At 43.8% G+C, this 20291-nt stretch overlaps 1 protein-coding gene across 1 annotated transcript in view; it reads left to right on the top strand.

Annotated features, from left to right (window-relative positions):
* The window catches only part of PPP2R5D (protein phosphatase 2 regulatory subunit B'delta), a 58252-nt gene that overhangs the window by 27122 nt on the left and 10839 nt on the right, over nucleotides 1-20291 (top strand). The window contains exons 6-13 of the mRNA XM_084829064.1: nucleotides 2090-2182; nucleotides 7728-7858; nucleotides 10064-10123; nucleotides 10435-10543; nucleotides 14019-14072; nucleotides 17088-17258; nucleotides 17782-17909; nucleotides 18376-18477. Of these exons, the coding sequence (XP_084685190.1) occupies nucleotides 2090-2182; nucleotides 7728-7858; nucleotides 10064-10123; nucleotides 10435-10543; nucleotides 14019-14072; nucleotides 17088-17258; nucleotides 17782-17909; nucleotides 18376-18477 (848 nt within the window). The remainder of the gene's footprint in view (nucleotides 1-2089; nucleotides 2183-7727; nucleotides 7859-10063; nucleotides 10124-10434; nucleotides 10544-14018; nucleotides 14073-17087; nucleotides 17259-17781; nucleotides 17910-18375; nucleotides 18478-20291) is intronic.

Below are 20291 nucleotides of genomic sequence, written 5' to 3'. Positions count from 1 at the left end.
CAGAAGTAACAGTAAATTCCACTGAGAGTTGGTTTTTAGATTTTCCGTGGAGCTGCTTGAATGAGGGCTAGGAGGTGGAGCTGGTGGAGATGACAGTCTCCAAGATGTCCTGCTGGGGATGCAGCCCTGTGCCTGGGAGCAAAGTCTCTTTGAATTTGGTGAGGTTCTCTCCTGAGTAAACATGCATTTGGTTAGACTGTCTTGTGTCATGCCTGCAATTGCTACTCCAGCCAGTATGATAATGCAGGTCTTCAGTCACTGAATCAGAACCCTGCTGAGCTGAATTGCCTATGATTCCACCAGTGTGGTGTAGTGGTGACACTGTTGGACAGGGAGTCAGGAGATCCAGGTTCTAGTCCCCACTCAGCCATGGAAGCTCACTGGGTGACTTTGGGCCAGTTACAGACTCTCAGCCCAACCTACCTCACAGGACTGTTGTTGTAAGGATAAAATGGAGAGGAGAAGGATTATGTATGCCGCCCTTTGGTTCTTTAAGGAGGAAAAAAGGTGGGATATTGATGTAATAAATAAATAAACAAACAAACAAATAAATAAGTTTCCACCAACTTCCTCTGAGTTTGTGTGACAAATCTGTTGTCTCACTGGCTGGAGAAAGAAAGATAAAAGCTTTCTCTAGGCACATCACCTCTGCTGTTCTTTCCTGTGCCAATCAGCAGTCCTATCTCTCTGGTACTACATACTTTTTTCTTTTAGTTTCTAAGTGCCAATGATCTTCTTATCCCCATTCTGTCTTGTCTCCTGTTTTGTCACCTTTATCATTTTGAAGAACTGTCACACTAAAGCTATAAAGTTCTAAACATAATTCCTCTTGGCCTTCTGCAGATTATTTTCTAATTTCTTATATAAACTGCTAGTTCCCTTCACCATGTTTCGGGGAGGCTTTTTCATTTCATTTTTTCCTTCTTTGGGTGCCTGGCACGTTATCTAGTGTATTTGGCGCCATTTTTATACTACTGCTACTAATAATAATAGCAGTTGTTATTTTAAAAACTTGAAACATTGCTGTTGAGAAAGGGGGAAATGGCTCAAGGGGCAGTCAGTCAGCACTTTGCACAGCCAGCTGGGGGGGGGGGGTGAGGAAGTGGCTTCATGATTGTCATGAGAGCTGGCCAATTAGCATTCTGCACAGCTTGTTTCACCTGGAAACTAGAAGAACCAGTTCCTCCTGAGCTTAATTCAGTTGGGAAGTTTGTACATCAGGCCCCAAAGGGGTAAGTGTGGATCCACAGTGGGCTCACCACTCAAGCACATCTGTATTCAGCCTAAGTCTACAGGTCCTGTTTAGCTACACGCTAAAGGCGCAGTCCTCTACAACTCCCAGCATTCCCCAACCAGCATGGCTGGCTGCGGAATGCTGGGAGCTGTAGGACTTTTTTCTGTCGATACATGCATAAGGTTGTACCCTAAATCTGCTTTGGGGCTTTGTTCAGGGAGCAGGTTGCATTTTCCCTATCAGCTATCCATGCTGCAGTCACAATTAGTTTTGTACTATAGCGATTGGGGGTGGGGGGAGGGCTGGAACTCACTGAGGGCTGCACCCCACCCACGCCGAATTTACTTTTGCCAAATTTGCTGCTACAGTGGCAAATATTGCACCAATTCAGCAGGGAAACAAGGCGCATGGGGAGTGTGCACAGTTTCCGAGCAGAATCGCGGTTCCGGGAGTGCAGTCCCACTCGGAAAGAAAGTGTGCGTGCCCCATGTGCCTTCTTTCCCTCCTAAATAGGTGTGATTTTGCTGCAGTGGCAAATTTGGCAGCAGGAGGGGAAGATGGCCACTTGCGCGTGTTGCCAGCCCCTGTAATTCAGAACTGTAGCCCCTGGACCTTCTGCTGAACAGAATGAACCACCGTTGGTTGAAATGGTGCAGGTCTTCTCTTTTGGAGCCAGCGTTGTGCCTGCTGCACAGGGTGAGCCCCTGTATCTGATCCCCTCTTCTTTATCCTTATCTAGATAAATTTGTTGTCACAGGTGGTTAGGAATTAATACCAAAGCAGCTGGCATGCAGTAGAAATTACAGGTGTGGTATGTATAAATAATCCTTTTTCTGTCTCTCTCTGCTTTCTTAGCTGGTATATGAATTCTTTCTGAGGTTCCTGGAGTCACCAGACTTCCAACCAAACATAGCCAAGAAATATATTGACCAGAAGTTTGTATTGTCAGTAAGTAGTTTCACCTTCTTTCCACCTTGCTTTTCACCCCTCTTCACTTTGCACATGAGTTGAAAGAAGAGATAGTTGTGATGGGTGAGGGTGCAGAAGAGCACAGCCAAAAGTCTCTTTCTTGAGAACCTAGAACAGCTGCAGGGGCAAGAAGCGATTATCTTAACGAAGGGTCCATGTGCAATTAGATTCTTGATGCTGCTGCTGCTATTTATTTGTTTTAGAAATAGTTAAAACAAAGACTTGTGGCTCATGTATTCTTTTCTTTTGCTTCTTAGTTTTCTCTGGATTGCACATGAGCATTAACTTTTATCCTATATGATGATTGAAGTTCATATCTATGATAAAATCTAGATTATTGAGTTTCTTTGCAGGAATTGAGCGTGGATGGTTTGTGTAACTCAGCCTTCCCCAACCTGATGCCCTCCAGTTGTGTTAGACTACAACTCCCAGCATTCTCCAGACAGCCATGCTGTCTGGGGATCGCTGAGAGTTATGATCCAATACATGTGGAGGGCACCAGGTTGGGGAAGGCTGGTGTAACTTGTTACATGAATGTGTAGTTACTTGAAAAATACATTTTTTTAAAGTTGTCTGGGCAGTTGACAAATTAGAGGTTGATTTGTTGAATAATTTTCAGGTTCAAAAGGCAAAACAATACAGATAATACTCAGGCTCAAATGGCAAAACAAAATATAGCCACATCTGGGGTAGATATTTCTCTACTTCTGGTTCGTAGTATAAAGTTGCTTCATAAGACTCCTGGAGGATGTGTGTATGTGTTGTTGTTGGTCAGTCATTAAGTCGTGTCCGACTCTTCGTGACCCCATGGACCATAGCACGCCAGGCCTTCCTGTCCTCCGCTCTCTCCCGGCGTGTGCTCAAGTCCATATCATTGCATCGGTGATGCTATCTAGCCATCTCATCCTCTGCCGTCCCCTTCTCCTTTTGCCTTCAATCTTTCCCAGCATTAGGGCCTTTTCCAGGGAGTTTTCTCTTCGCATTAGGTGGCCAAAATATTTGAGTTTCAGCTTCAGTATCTGTCCTTCCAATGAGCACTCAGGGTTGATTTCCTTTAGGATGGACTGATTTGACCTCCTTGCAATCCAGGGGACTCGTAACAGTCTTCTCCAGCACCACAGTTCAAAGGCATCAATTCTTCGGCGCTCAGCATTCCTTATAGTCCAGCTCTCACAGCCATACGTTGCTACTGGAAAAACCATAGCTTTGATTATATGAATCTTTGTCGGCAAGGTGATGTCTCTGCTTCTTACTATGCTGTCTAGGTTTGCCATAGCTTTCCTCCCAAGGAGCAAGCGTCTTTCAATTTCATGGCTACAGTCACCGTCTGCGGTGATCTTGGAGCCCAAGAAAATAAAATCTGTCACTGCTTCCATTTCTTCCCCTTCTATATGCCAGGAAGTGATGGGGCCAGATGCCATGATCTTCGTTTTTTTAATGTTGAGTTTCAAACCAGCTTTTGCACTTTCCACTTTCACCCTCAACAAGAGGCTCTTTAGATCCTTTTTCGCTTTCTGCCATTAGGGTGGTATCGTCTGCGTATCTGAGGTTGTTGATAATTCTCCCGGCAATCTTAATTCCGACCTGTGATTCATCCAACCCGGCATTTCTCATGATGTACTCTGCATATAAGTTAAATAAGCAGGGCGACAATATGCAGCCTTGTCGTACTCCTTTCCCAATTTTGAACTAATCGGTTGTTCCATGTCCGGTTCTTACTGTTGCTTCTTGTCCCTCGTACAGGTTTCTCAGGAGACAGGTAAGGTGGTCTGGTACTCCCATCTCTTTAAGAATTTGCCACAGTTTGTTGTGATTCACACAATCAAAGGCTGTAGCGTAGTTAGTGAAGCAGAAATAGACTTTTTCTGGGATTCTCTTGCTTTCTGCATGATCCAGCGAATGTTGGCGATTTGATCTCTAGTTCCTCTGCCTCTTCGAAACCCAGCTTGTACTTCCGGTAGTTCTCGGTTTACATACTGCTGAAGCCTAGCTTGTAGGATTTTGAGCATCACCTTGCTGGCATGTGAAATGAGCGCAATTGTGCGGTAGTTTGAACACTCTTTGGCATTGCCCTTCTTTGGAATTGGAATGTAAACTGACCTTTTCCAGTCTTGTGGCCACTGTTGAGTGTTCCAAATGTGTTGGCATATTGAGTGCAGCACTTTAACAGCATCATCTTTTAGGATTTTAAATGGCTCTGCTGGAAGACTGTCATCTCCGCTAGCTTTGTTGTTAGTAATGCTTCCCAAGGCCCACTTGACTTCACTCTCGAGGATGTCCGGCTCAAGTTCAGTGACCGCACTATCATGGCTATCAGGGACATTCAGATCTTTCCTGTATAGTTCTTCTGTGTATTCTTTCCACCTCTTCTTAATCTCAGCTGCTTCTGTTAGGTCCCTGCCTTCTTTGTCCTTTATCATGCCCGTCTTTGCACAAAACGTTCCCTTGAGATCTCCAATTTTCTTGAAGAGATCTCTAGTCTTTCCCATTCTATTGTTTTCTTCGATTTCTTTGCATTATTCATTTAAGAAGGCCTTCTTGTCTCTCCTTGCTATTCTCTTGAAATCTGCATTCAGTTGGATATCTCTTCCCCTTTCTCCTTGCTTTTCGCTTCCCTTCTTTCCTCAGCTACTTGTAAAGCCTCATCAGACAGCCACTTGGCTTTCTTGCATTTCTTTTTCTTTGGGATGGATTGAGTTGCTGCCTCCTGAACAATGTTACGGACCTCCGTCCATAGTTCCTCAGGCACTCTGTCTATCAGGTCTAATCCCTGAAATCTATTCCTCACCTCCACTGTATATTCATAAGGGATATGATTGAGGTCATACCTGAATGGTTTAGTGGTTTTCCCTACGTTCTTCAATTTAAGCCAAAATTTTGCAAGAAGCAGCTCATGATCTGGCCCACAGTCAGCTCCAGGTCTTGTTTTTACTGACTGTATAGAACTTCTCCATCTTTGGCTGCAAAGGACATAATCAATCTGATTTCGATATTGACCATCTGGTGATGTCCATGTGTAGAGTCGCCTCTTGTGCTGTTGGAAAAGAGTGTTTGCTATGATCTGCATGTTCTCTTGGCAAACTCTACTAGCCTTTGTCCTGCTTCATTTTGTACACCAAGGCCATGCTTGCCTGTTATCCTGGTGATTTCTTGACTTCCTATTTTAGCATTCCAATCCCCCATGATGAAAAGGACATCTTTTTTTGGTGTTAGTTCTAGAAGGTGTTGTAGGTCTTCATAGAACCGATCAACCTCAGCTTCTTTGGCATCAGTGGTTGGGGCATAGACTTGAATTACTGTGATGTTGAATGGCTTGCCTTGGATTCGTACTGAGCTCATTCTATCGTTTTTGAGATTGTACCCCAGTACTGCTTTTCCCACCCTTTTGTTGACTATGAGTGTTACTCCATTTCTTCCAAGGGATTCTTGCCCACAGTAGTAGATATAATGGTCACCTGAATTAAATTCGCCCATGCTTGTCCATTTTAGTTCGCTGATTCCCAAGATGTCGATGTTCAATCTTGCCATCTCATGTTTGACCACCTGCAGCTTACCTCGATTCATTGATCTTACATTCCAGGTTCCTAAACAATATTGTTCTTTACAGCATCGGACTTTCTTTTCACCACCAGACACATCCACAGCTGATTGTCCTTTGGGCTTTGGCCCAGCCGCTTCACCCTTTCTGGCACTACTTGGAAATTCCCTCTGCTCTTCCCCAGTAGTATATTGGACACCTTCCAACCTGAGGGGCTCATCTTCCGGCATCGTATCTTTTAGCCTTGTGATACGTTCCATGGGGTTTTCTTGGCAAGAATACTAGATTGGGTTGCCATTTCTTTCTCCAGGGGACCACATTTTGTCAGAACTCTCCACCATGACCTGTCCATCTTGGGTGGCCCTGCACGGCATAGCTTATGGCTTCACTGAGTCACGCAAGCCCCTTCGCCACAACAAGGCAGTGATCCATGAAGGGGCATGTGTATGTACACAAGTACTAATCTGTTGCAGTGATTGGAAAATGTGACCAAATTCACTTGAAACACCAATTCATGCGTTATTTAGCCCACAAATTGGCAGGGTGAGTGGGAGTGAGTGAGTATGCTGTGTCCAGCATGCTTCTCACTTCTACTTTCAATTAACAACCTTCACTTGCCCCATTTGTAGGTTGTTAAGGTGATGTCCAAACCTGGACCTTCTGGGTTATTTAGGGGTTAAACAATCAAGAGTTAACCCATCAACAAACTGCAGATTTGTGTCTGGGTTTGGATGTCACACTAACTACCTATGAGTGGGGCAAGCATAGGTTGTTAATTGAAAACAGAAGTGAAGAGTGAACCAGAGGCAGCATGCTTGCTCCTGACAACCCATGGTTTAAACAACCCATGGGTAGTTGTGTCAACCAAACTCACTCTGTATCTTATCAGGCTTTGGGCACACAAAAGACTCATGTACTATCCTGTGTCATTTTGGATTTTGGAGTCTCCACTGCTAAGGGCCTTGCAGGCTATATGCACTGACACCTCCGAGCTGTATTGGTGTCTGGTTTCTTAACACAGGGTTCTGTAAATGTGGGCGCAAACACAAAGGAAATATGTATCCCAGCTGCTCAAAACATGACAACATCGAATTGGGATGCACCACAAATTAGTGCAGTTTAAAACTCTAAAGAATTTTTTTTTTAGAATCTTTATACTAAATTTTTTATATAAACACACAAATTAAAATAATCAATACAGCCACAGTATGGAATAATATGAAATGACCAAACACGTTTCAACACAGGTCTTCCTCAGTGGTCAAACTACAAAGATTTTTATACACATAATAAAACAAATACTTAACAGATATAAATAAACCTGTGAATTTAAATAAAAATGTTGGTTAGGAAGATAAGGTTGCGAAATGGAATGAGTATTTTTATTCAGCAAGAACTTACCCATTGGTTTATAACTGAAGTTCTTATCAGAACCAAAATACTAAAGCAATAATAAAGCTAATGAATGCCCTCCTACAATGGACTTCTCAAATCTTCAAGGCTAGGAGGTTCCTAAACAAAGAATACCGGCATATAATTAAAGGACTGCAAGTCCCCAAATCATAATTTTAAGGAAAACATAAAATAAAAATACTTACATAAATTTTCAGCAATAAAGTTAATGTAAATGTTTATAATTCCTGCTTCCGACGGCAGTGTTTACTGACGGTGAAACTTGGGAAACCTCATTCCCTTTTTTATATCTCTAGAAGAGCACCAGATGTTTGAAATAATGGGTGCTGGCTAGGGCTGTATTGGTCTCTGGTTTCTTAACACAGGGTTCTGTAAATGTGGGACCAGCACATGTGGAACAGTCTGGAGCAACATAATTATAACAGTGCAAAAAAGGTACTGCAAAGTGTTCCAGCTGCTGCCCACACTTGTGGTTAGTGCTCAAGCATTGAAGTGGGTGTGAAGGGAACCACCATCTGGATTCACCCTTTGTGTGCTCGTGACTCCAGGGCTGATTACATCCTCCTTCCACAGCTGCTGGACCTGTTTGACAGTGAAGATCCCAGAGAACGGGACTTTTTGAAGACCATTTTGCATAGGATTTATGGGAAGTTCTTGGGCCTCCGAGCATATATACGACGGCAGATCAACAACATATTTTACAGGTAAATACTAGTTCCAGGCAATGTTTAATCTGTTGGGAGTGTTTGCATATGGAGGATTCTACCCTGACTTAAGGGCTTGGGCTAGATTTATTTTGGATCCCCTTTAATTCCTTAGGTTAGATAAGCAGATTAGTTTTTTTTCACCATTCTTTTTTTATCATGAAATTTTATTTTATTTCGAAATAAGAGTAACAAAAGAAAAGCAACAAAAAAGAACGTACATAATAATAAATCAAAATCACTAAAGACTAATTATAAATCTTGGTCTATAACTGATATGCTTATGGACATGGACAATAAAATGGTCTAAGTAGGAGTTCAATACCTAATGAAAGAGGAAAAATACCATTTATACAATGTATAAAAGGAGCGTGTGTGAGTGTATGTCATTTTGCGTGTATGCTTGTATTAATCAGAAAAAATACAGGCAACTGTACTTGGTCAAAACTTTTAAGTGCTTCAACACAGGAAATGAATGGAAACCATGGTGCCATAATATCGTTCTTCAAGTTAGGATTCCTTGTTCGCTGCACTTACTGAGTAAGTTTACCAGGCAAACGGCCTAGACAAAAGCTAACTTCTTAGCTTAGGCCATGTTCTCCCTTAAAAGAACCCCTGGATGTACACCCTATCTCTCCTGCCCATTACTGCGCAGCCAGTTTTGAGATATGGATAAATAGCTGTCTCTTTCCTTAGAGGCTTGTTCCCTGTTCCTGAAAAGTCACTGCTCGGACCGCGATGAGCCTGCATTACAATGATAAAATGTGGAAACTGCCCAAAGAGCTTCGGCTGTTGGGCGGAATAGAAATGAAAGAAATTAATAAAATAAATTGGGTAACAAAACAAAGTATCAATTCATAAGGCATCCACTTCAAACATTTTTGATTCACATGGCTGCAGGGAAAATGGGGTTACACTCCCTCTGAAGGAGCAGGTATGTAGTTGGGGGTGCTCCTTAATCCATCCTTGTCACTGGCAGTCCAGGGTGAACTCAGTGGCCCAGAGCACCCATTACCAATTTCGATTGGTGCTCCAACTACACCCGTCCCTGGATAGGGACAGCATAGCCACTGTGATCCATGCACTGGTAACCTCATGTTTAAACTACTGTAACGTGCTCTTTCTAGAGCTGTCCTGCAGCTAGTGGGTGTGGAAGTTACAGTGCACTGTAACTACAGCAGTTACAGTGCTCAGAGCACCTAGCTATACACACATCACAACTATGCTGTAATGTTCAAGCCATGTTCAAGGTTCTGTTGTTTACAAAGCCCCAAATAACGCGGGACCAGGATACCTAGCTGATTGCCTTCCCCTATATACACCAGTCGACCCCTGAGATATTCAAAGGAGGCCTTATTGGTTGTTCTGTGACCAATAGAACGTTGCCAGGTAATAACATATAAATGGCCCTTCTCAGTGGTGGGATCCACCCTGTGGAACACTCCCACACATGGTTTGAGAGGCAGAAACTGTGGCAAGCTTCAAACACCCCTTGAGAGCATCTTTGTGTACACAGGCTGTAATGCTCTGTTTTGTTGTTGTCTCTCCCGTCGTTATTTATTATTGTTTTTACATTGTGCTTGATTTGTATTTTAGTGTGAACTGCTTAGAGATTTTATTATATCGAGCAGTATAGAAGTATAATAAATAAATAAATAAATACGATCTTAGAAGTCGTTAAGCAGTTCATCTGGATGGAAGAATAAGAAGCAGGGCTCTGAGCAGCTGGGCTCCAGCATCTCAGGGCACAGTGCAATTCCCCTTCCTCCCCCATTGCTTCTGTTCACTGCTGCCCCCTTTTAATACTCTGTCTCCATGCCTTCCCTGAGGGTGCAATCCTATGCATGTTTAAACAGAAAACATCCTACAACTTCCAGCATGCTCCATCCAGACATGCTGGCTGGGGGATGCTGGGAGTTGTCAGACTTCTTTTGTCTAAACACACATAGGATTTGTGCCTTTGGTCACTGAATTCCTTGTCCAGAAACATTCAGATTTGTCTGTATACCCCAATGTTGGAAGCAGACTAAAGTAAGCCAATACACGCAGGTGTTCTTATGTTTTCAGAATTTGGTTTTCCCTGGAACAGAATGTGCCGCCCTCCTCCTCCTCCTTCTCCTGCATGCAGAGTATATATCAGCCTCATGAGGCCAGCTTCTAGGTAGCCTGCATTTTGTGCTTGACACTGATTTCTCTTTACTCCAGGTTCATCTACGAGACAGAGCACCATAATGGGATTGCAGAACTGTTAGAGATTTTAGGGAGGTAAGGGCCTTTCGTTCCCTTCACATTCTGTAGAAGGCTCTTTGGCAAGGGATAGCTGATTATCACCCATGCTTTTACATGAGATTCCCATTTTTTCATGCTGCTAAGCGTCTTCCAAGAAGGCATGCTTTGAATTGTGCCGCTGGGTTGTTGGGAGCTTTACAGATGTTTCCTACAGATATCCTGGTGATGTGGCAACAGCAAGGTGGAATTTTGGGAACAGCTTTCTGTACACACACACACACACACACACACACACGTACGTGTGTGTGTGAGCCCTGGATGTTTACGATTCTCTCCCTTCTCCTCAGTATAATCAATGGATTTGCTTTGCCCCTGAAGGAAGAGCACAAGATGTTCCTTATCCGGGTCTTGCTGCCATTACACAAAGTGAAATCTCTGAGTGTCTACCACCCCCAGGTAAGCAGTTCTTCCTGTTTACATGTTTTGGTATTTTTAATGGAAATTCTTTTTAGGTAAAATGTTTTAGGGTGCAATCCTATGCATGTTAGGCAGAAAGAGGTCCTACAATTCCCAGCATTCCCCAGCCAGCATGGCTGGCTGGGGATTGCCGGGAGTTGTAGGACCTCTTTCTGTCTAAACGTGCATAGGATTGTGCCCTAACCATTTTGTTGTAAGTTGCCTTGGGTCTTTTTAAAGAGATAGGCGATTAAGAAATTCAGTAAATGACGATGACAGCAACATGCAAGACACAACAACAAGAATAACAGCAACATGCAAGACCCATTGTGTCTGCCCCAAAACGACAGACAGGCTTGGTCTCCTTTATCTGGCTTTTGGGGCCATTTTGGGGCCAAAATGGCCTTTTGGGGCCATTTTGCACTTCCCGTGCACTGACCAACTGCACAGCACCGTTGGTAGTACTTGCGTCCCCTGTTCCTGGCACCTTCTTCCATATCATCTTGTTCACATGCCAACTCATAACATGTCAACTAACGTGAGGACATTAGGAATGTTAGAAGAGCTCTGCTGGATCAGACCGAATGCGCATCTCATCCAACATCCCGTTTCTGACCATTGCCGACCAGATGACTCTGGGCAGCGCACAAGAAGGGGTATAAGGGCAATAGCTTCCCACTTGCTGTTCTCCCCATCACGACTACTGCCCATTCTGCCTCCATGACTAGTAGCTGTGGATAGCCTTTTCCTTTATGAATTTGTCTAATCCCCTTTCAAAGCTGCCTAAGTCAGCAGCCGTCGCCCCATTCCGAGGACTGAATTCCATGGGTTGGATCCAGATTTGCCTTTCCACAAAGGGAAGACCTCCTTTAGTTTGCAGAAGGGACTGAGATCCTGCGGAGGCTCCCACTGGAGGGGAGGAGGAGGAGGCCACAAGATGTAATGATGGCCACCAATTTAGATGGCTTTAAAATGGGGCTAGACAAATTTGTGGAGGAGAAGGCTTTCGATGGCTATTATACATGATGCCTATATATTACCCCTGGTATCAGAAGCAGTATACCTCTGCATAGCAGATGCTGGGAAACACAAATAGGAGGGTGCTATTGCACTCATGTCCTTCTTGTGGGTTTCCCATTGGCACAGCTGTTTGGCCACTGTGGGAACAGACTGCAGGACAATATGGGCCCTTGGTTTGATTCTGCATGACTCTTCTTATGTTCTTATGATGCAGTGTTTTACCAGTTTTGTCCCTGTAGTCCCCAGCACCACCTTCCTCACTGTTCTGGAGGGTCCCACGGCCAGATGGTGGGGGGGCACACAGGGAGCTATAAAGGGAAGTAGGAATCTGAAAGTGGCCGCCTCCTTCTCCCCTCCTCCAGTGGAGCATCCTGTGGGCGGAGTTCTGCCAATGGGTATTCTATATCCAATCCCATAAGTTCATTATATATTGCACAAAGAAGTTCTTTTTCCCATCTATCCTGAATATACTATGTATCAATTTTATTGGGTTACCCGGAGTTCTGGTGTTATAAGGGAAGAAGGGCAGGGGGGAAACCTCTCTATACACTTTTTCCAAACTGTTCATGATTTTATAAACTTCTCCTTGCCCCTGCGTTAGTCATCTCCCCCACACGTAAACTAAAAAGCCGCCGATATTTTAGCTTTCCCTTATGGGGAAGACCTTTTTCATTGCAACAGCACCCCAAATTGACAGTTTCATTGAGCTATGCACCACATCCCCAAGATCTCTTTCCTATCTAGTCTCTGCCATTTCAGAGTGTATATATAAAATTTAGGATTTATTTATTTATTAGATTTATTAGCTGCCCATGTGGCTGACTACCCGGTCACTCTAGGTGGCGTGCAGTACAAATAACAACACGAGATACAACAAATTTACATAATCAACTGAACAAAACAACATTGCTCTAAAAAACCCTAGCCCACCCCAAATGCCCACCTGAACCAGCCAGGTTTTCAAAGCCTAGCAGAAGCTCATCAAAGAGGGGGCATGGTGGAGGTCACTAGGGAGGGAATTCCACAGAGTGGGGGCCACCACAGAAAAGGCCCTCTGCCTAGTCCTCACAGGCTAGCTGTCCTGGCTGATGGGACAGAGAGAAGACCTTCCGAGGCCCATCTTGTTGAGCGGTGTCCCTGGTGTTGTTGGAGGCACTCCTTAAGATAGACTGGGCTGGAACCATATAGGGTTTTAAAGGTCAATGCCAACACCTTGAATTGGGCCTGGAAAACAACTGGTAACCAGTGCAACCCCTTCAGCACTGGAGTGATGTGGTCTTGCTGACAGCTGCCTTTTAATCAGGTGGGCTGCCGCATTCTGCACCGGCTGCAACTTCCGAACCGTCTTCAAGGGTTACCCCACATAGAGTGCATTACAGTAGTCTAGGTGAGAGGAGACCAGGGCATGAACTACTGATGGGAGCAGATGGTTAGGGAGGTAGAGGTGCAGCTGCCATCTCAGATGGAGTTGGTACAGTGCTGCCCAGCTCACGGCTGACACCTGAGCCTCCATGGGCAGCTGTTCCCCCCCATCCTCCGGCCCCCACTGTACATCACGTTACCATGTCCTTTTCATATTCACCTAATTTGGAGATACCCTTTCAGAGCTCTTTGCAATCCATTTACATTTTCACCATCCTGAAAACAGTGGCAGTCTTACTGCTCACCCCATGATTGCGTATAAGGTTGTGATCATTTAAAGTTAAATGGCACTAATCACAATTCAGATCCTTAGAGGACCCCATTGCTTGCCTCCTGCCATTGCAAGAACTGTTCACTTATTCCCATCCTCTGCTTCCTGTTATTAACCCATTACCAACCCTCTTATCAAATGACTGTGTATTCAGCAGCCTTTGGCTTAAACATCAGCCCGATTGGCCTTTTTATTTGAAGATTCAGAGAAAATATTCTCTGGATGGTTCGCTATTGACAGTAGGAGCTTTGCTCGGAGAGCAGTAGAGGCTTGGGATCCAGAGGTCCAGAATATGTGATTAGTTCAAGGCATAGTCCTTTTTCAGTTGACCTGAAAGCATATGGATGGTATAAACAGATGCTTATTTCCACAAAAATAATTCCCACTGAGTTCTAAGGCACTCCCGAGTAAATGCGCATAGGATTGCAGTGTGAGTTTGTGGGCTAGGATTCAGCTGGTTGGCATTTCTAATCTTCTGGGGAGACTTATTTTTTTAATTTATATATATATATATATCCTGCCTTTCCTTGCAAAGAGCCCAGATGTGCTATCTAACCAAAAGCATGATAAATGCTGTAGATCAGCCTTTCCCAACCTGGAACCCTCCAGATGTGTTGGACTGCAACTCCCATAATTCCCAGACAGCATCTGGAGGGCACCAGTTTAGGGAAGGCAGCTTTATATACTATACACGGACTTCCTGTTTGCCTCTATCATTTCCATCGTAGCTGAAGGTCTGACTCTGCTGTGCTCTTCCTGCAGTTGGCATATTGTGTTGTGCAGTTCTTGGAGAAAGACAGCAGCCTGACCGAACCGGTAAGTGTTCCTTTTGTGACCATGTAATGCTGGGATTTGCGAAGAGAAAACTCCCTGGAAAAGACCCTGATGCTGGGAAAGATTGAAGGCAAAAGGAGAAGGGGACGGCAGAGGATGAGATAGCTAGATAGCATCACCGATGCAATGGATATGGACTTGAGCACGCTCCGGGAGAGAGCGCAGGACAGGAAGGCCTGGCGTGCTATGGTCCGTGGGGTCACGAAGAGTCGGACACGACTGAACGACTGAACAATGCTGGGATTATTGTAATGTACTCTTATGTTGAGCTGCCTTAGACAAACATCCAGAAACCGCAGCTGTCAAGGAATCCCATTACAGTCAAGGAGTGGTTATTCAGAGCATCCAGTCTACTGATAGCAGCCTTGAGTGCTATTTCTCTTTGTAGAAAGGCTAGGCTCCAAATCAAATAAGGGTGCAATCCTTTGCATGTTTAGACTGAAAAAAGTCCTACAACTCCCAGAATTCCTCAGCCAGCCATTCTGTCTAAACATGCATAGGATCATGCCCTAAATAAGTAAATAGCGAACTCATTCTCTGAGTGCCAGCTTTTATGAAGCCAAATACGGCACAACCCACACACAAGAAGGAGGTATCACCAGGCTTGAGGGAACCCCAAGACTTGCAGAAGTACAAATAAACTGTAGGGGGGAACCACCAAGAGGTCAGAAGAGGGTACCCCCACAACCTAGTGCGCTAACTAAGGCTGACTGACTAGGTGGGAAGAGACAGAAAACGGGGGTGGAATGGGCAGAATAATGGAATGGGAATACCTTGGAGAAGGGCATGGTTTATTATGCTTATTTTTGAAAATAGTTTAATTGATGTTACTGTTATTATATTATTTATCGATTATGTATTTAATGTTTTTATTATTTATTATTGTTTATTAAGTTGCAACGAGGAGTTTGGAAGCTTTTGCTTCCCTTTTGATTCACTGCAGCTTAGTTTCTGAAGCTGGCTTATTTTCACTAACCATAGTTAAGATTAACCACAGTTTCAGATTTGGATGACAGGCTAAACTGCAGTTAATCTGAAACAAGAGGTCTTCCAATCTCCTTCTAATGACCACACTGGAGTGGGGAGCGGGGAGCATCCAGGTGGAGGCTGGACTCATTCTTGTAATGCTACACTATAGTTTAGCATTACATCCAAACTAGTCCAGAATATTTGTATATGGAGCCATCATGCAAATTCTTATTCAGCTGCATAGGTCCACATTAATAATATGACAGCAGTACATCCACCCTGAGAAACTGAAGGTTGGTATCCATATATGGCTCCATTTTGTAGATGTCAACTAAGTTAGATGGGCAGCTACATCTTTGCAAGTGATGATTGTAACATGTGGAACATATTGTGTGGGCATGTCTTGTAGCTCAGTGGCAGAGAGTGCATGCTTTGCTTCTCAGAATACTGGTATTACCACCCATTTTGATACATGGCTACAAAACAGAAGATTAGAACATGCAAACACTTCTGATCTGTCCTCTCCAATGCCCCATAGGTCCTAATGGCTTAGGATCATAGAATCACAGAGTCGGAAGGGACCTTGGAGATCAGCTAGTTCAACTCTCTGCTCAGGGTGCAGCTACAGCATCCCTGAAAGGTGGCCATCCAGCCTTTGCTTAAATACCTCCAGCGAATGAGAACCCACCACCTCCCGAGGCAGTCTGTTCCACTGCTGAACAGCTCTTGCTATCTAATCCTGCCCTCTGAAGCAACCAGGATGTGCCGCAATCTTTGTTGAGATCTGTGCAAGGACTCGCATTGCCTTCATTGATCTTTGGTTTGGATTTGAATCACACCAATGTCCTGAAAAATCAGGCCGAGCCAGTGTGGAGTATTCCTGGCATGTTTCCATGAAAGCGTAGAAGCGTAGGTAAAAAGATACTATTCGTGCTGCTGAACAGTATAATAAGACCATCAGATTGTTTTTAGATTACTGAAGTCTTCTGTTATTTAGTTTTCTGTGAAAACTAAACTAGCGTAAATTGTTAGTGTTAGTAGAGAGAATAAAAATGGGTTATTGGGGGAGCATGTGTGCATAATGTCCGCCTTGTTTAAAGTTGTTCTGCTCAGTATGCATTGGGCTTTGTATTATTAAGTTTGCTTCACATGGACAGAGTGATTCTGCAGTAGTATTTGTATCAAGACCAGGCTAAAAGCTAGGGCAGTTCCCTCTTTCAAGCAGTGAGGAGATAGAGTATGAGATAAGCATCAGTGGAAAAGTACTAAATGTGTAAACCAGTTGCAGAATGTTTAGATGAATGGTTGTCTGCCTTCTAACCAAATTGTTACTTAAACACAATCAATTTGTTATATATTTCCAAAACCTTAATATAAGCTGCTTTTTTCAGCTATTGAAGAAAAGCATGAGAATGTACAATTCAATAGGCAAAAGCTGCTGGTCATTGGTCAAAGGAAATACCATATTTAATGTTTTCCCATTTGCTAGGACAATCACACATCAGAACCAAAGTAGCTTAAGAAAAGAAAAGAAAGTATGCCCTGAATTCTCAGGCTTACTGGTTATATTTGTACTTGTTGATTAAACATGGCCTGGATAATTCAATCAACTAAAGCTGTATGTGATAAATCTACAGGTTAAACTAATCTAAACTTGCAGTTCTAAACAACACAGAAGCTGTTTGAGTTTCTTGCCTCTAATTGAAACCCATTGTGCCTCCTGGAATACAGTGAAAGGCACAGGGTATATTCAGATGCAACACCAAACCATGTAGGCTGGAGCATACTGGGAGTTGTAGGACTTTTTTCTGTCTAAACATGCACTGGCTTGTGGCCTAATTGATTTTTTAAAAAATGTTTAAGAGATGTTCCACAAGCATCCTATCTTCTATGTACATTGCTACCTGATGTACATAATCGTGCTGTAGTAGGATTTTTTCCAGACTTAAAATACGCTAGGCTGTATCTCCAATCGATGTGCCTGCTCATTTCTTTAATACTTGTAATCTGCTTTCTTTCTCTGTTCAGGTGATTGTGGGCTTGCTGAAGTTTTGGCCAAAAACACACAGCCCCAAGGAGGTTATGTTCCTGAATGAGTTGGAAGAAATATTGGATGTCATTGAGCCCTCTGAGTTTGTGAAGGTTATGGAACCTCTATTCAGGCAGCTGGCCAAGTGTGTCTCCAGCCCACACTTTCAGGTGGGTTTAACACTCAGGAAGATGGCCACAGCTTTAATCTCTGTTCATGTGGAGAGGGAAACCCTTGAGACTCCCAAACATAAAGTGCGCAATACTGCAGTGAGGGTTGTAGCTGGTGAAGTTACAAAGTTCATTTTCCTAACCAACACAATAGCTGAGTTCAGATGCAACGATCTCGGTCCAATAAACCATGGGTTATCAGACCAAGAATGAGTGATGTTTATACGTGCTCCTCCTTTTCCTTCCTTCGTGCACCATCATGCAAACTATCACTTGCTATCCTGGTTTGTTGTCTGAGATTAAACTAGTTTCCTTGTTCAGACCTAACAGGAAACTGGTTTAAAAATCCCACAAGTTTTACATTATGGTGTACAAGAAAAGGGAGGACAGATCAGATACCGGAACATTATGTAAGGTTCATATATACAGCTCATGTGCAAAAATACAAATACACATTCCAAACCTGCTCTCCTTTATAAGATCTATGTACTTAATAAGCATGTTTCCCCCTCTCTTTACACAGGTGGCAGAGAGGGCGTTGTATTATTGGAACAACGAATATATCATGAGTTTGATCAGTGACAATGCAGCCAAAATACTCCCTATCATGTTTCCAGCGCTCTACAAGAATTCCAAAAGTCATTGGAACAAGTATGTAATTTCTGTGTTCATTGGGCATGAATGAAATTACAGATGAGAGAGCTCCGGCTTGCTCTTCCGCTGTAGGCTGTTGATGCTGTGTGAATGCTAATGCCATCTTCTGTTTCTGCTCATACATATTTGGCCAGGAGAGAAAGGGAAGAGCACCAGGGATGGTTGCTAGAAATAAGCAAGCATTTACAGCAAAGAAAAAAAATCTGAATAGGCTGAATCGAGCTTGCTCTCTTAAATTGGACCATTTACAGATTTATGGATCTCTCTTTCTTGGGTGAATGTAGGTTTGTGTGTGTTCTGGCATTTGAAGCTGTTCTAAGTCTTGCTTCTTTCTACATCAGGTACTGGGGAGTTCACAGTGCTTGTCATTCAGTTTCTTCCTCAGAGAGGGCAATTTTTCAGCTCTGTCCAAGGTGTTCTGTTATCACTTTAATTCATTCTTCACCACTTCTGTCTTTTGCAGGACAATCCATGGGTTGATCTACAATGCACTGAAGCTGTTCATGGAGATGAACCAGAAGCTGTTCGATGACTGCACACAGCAGTACAAGGCAGAGAAGCAGAAGTGAGTACTTTGGCTGGGAAAACTCTGCCAAGAGTTAATCCTGTGAATGCCTAGACCCTCCCTTTGGTAACAGTTAACAGCGGGGAGGAAGAGGCTGTGCCACTCATATTACAGCCCTCTTGAAGCAAGACATCTTATGCCACTTACTGATACGAAGGATGAAATTAGAAGGGCTGGAGCAAAATAAAGAAGAAAGAGCCAAGGATTAAAATGACTGAGAAATGCAGTCAGTGGTAGGAAGCTGTGGGAACACTGGGTTGTTTGGAAATAAAAGGAGATACTAAAGGCTTTTATTCATGTATTAATTTACAGGTATTTGTAGGCTGCCCTCTAGGGCACAGCACTCACAAAGTGCCTTACATAAAATAATCAGAAAATACAGAACAATAATATCTTAAAACAATCCCAAAGCAATTTTAAACAGAAGCATAGAAGCAATACATTGCTCAGGATCATTCTGTAAAGACATCCATGTAAAACACCTTAAAAAAATTTCAGTCCAGCAGCATCAAAAGGCCATTAAGAAAAAGCTACCCAAAACAAATGGGTTCTTAAGTCCTGTAGGCCTATACAGTAAGGGGCCATATGCAATCAGTTAGAAGGGAATTCCATAATCGGGGCCAGCACTGAGAAGGCCCTGTCTCTTGTGCCCACCAACCTAATTGATCTTACTGGAGGACTGACAAGCAAGGCCCCCAAGGCTGACCTTAGAGCTCACACAGGTTAATACAGATAAAGGTAACTTGGCCCCAAACTGTTTGGGTCTTTAAAGGTCATTGGGCTTGGAAACACACCGGCAACCAGTGTGTCTGGTACAATATGTGTTCCAACTGCATGGCCCCCACCAACGTCTTGTTGGATGCATTTTGCCCTGGTTGAAGTTTCCAAACAGTCTTCAAAGGCAGCCCCATGTAGTATACATTACAGTGGTCTAGCCTTGGATGTCTCCAGTATGTGAGTAACTGAGACTAGGTCTAACCAATGGTTGCAGTTGGCATACCAACCTAAGCTGGCAAAAGGCACTCTTGGACAATGATGTCACCTGTGCTTCCACAGTTAGTGTTGAGTGGAGGAGAAACCCCCAGCCTGCGAACTTAGTCCATCAGCAAGGGAGGGTACAACTCTATCCAATACTGGTTGTGCACCTCCATTCAGGAACATAGAAACCTAGGATGCTGCCTCAGTCAGCTCCCTAGGTTTCTATACTGAGTCACGCCATTGGTCCATCTAGCCCAATATTGTTGACACTGACTGGCAGCAATGGCTCTCCAGGGTTTCAGGCAGGTCTTTTCCTTTCCCTACCTGAAGATGGGGAGGATTGAACCTGGGACTTTCTGGATGGAAAACATGCGCTCTACCACTGAGCTACGGCCCCTCCCACAGTACCTCTGTGTTATCTGGATTAGGTTTCAGCTTGTTCTCTCTCCTTCACCTCAGAACTGCCTCTAGACACCTGTTTAGGAGTTATGAACACCCTCCCTAGGATTAGTAGATGGAAAAGAGAGACAGAGCCGCAAGTTATTGGCATACTGATGACAGTTTAGCTCAGATCTTTAGATGATTTTCCCAGCAGTTTTATGTAGATGTTAAAAAGCAGGGAGGACAAGATAAGAGTTCTGAGGCACCGCATAGGCCAAGGGTGCAGAACCACAGCCACCCGCCCCTCTTGGGGTCTCAATCCAGACCTCCAGCATTCCCCAGGTGGCTACACCCCCTTCCTCTAGCCTGTCCCCTGACTGCTGATCGTTTGGTCGTTCCTGGTGTTCATGCAGTTTTCCCCCCATTCTAAGAAGTTGGAATGCCTCTCCTAAGGC

Source organism: Heloderma suspectum, chromosome 1 (genome assembly GCF_057233095.1).
Source record: "Heloderma suspectum isolate Gila_16-S chromosome 1, 16-S_ref, whole genome shotgun sequence".
NCBI classification, from domain to species: domain Eukaryota; kingdom Metazoa; phylum Chordata; class Lepidosauria; order Squamata; family Helodermatidae; genus Heloderma; species Heloderma suspectum.
Note: the sequence above shows the minus strand (reverse complement) of the source record. Positions and strands in the feature narration are given on the sequence as shown.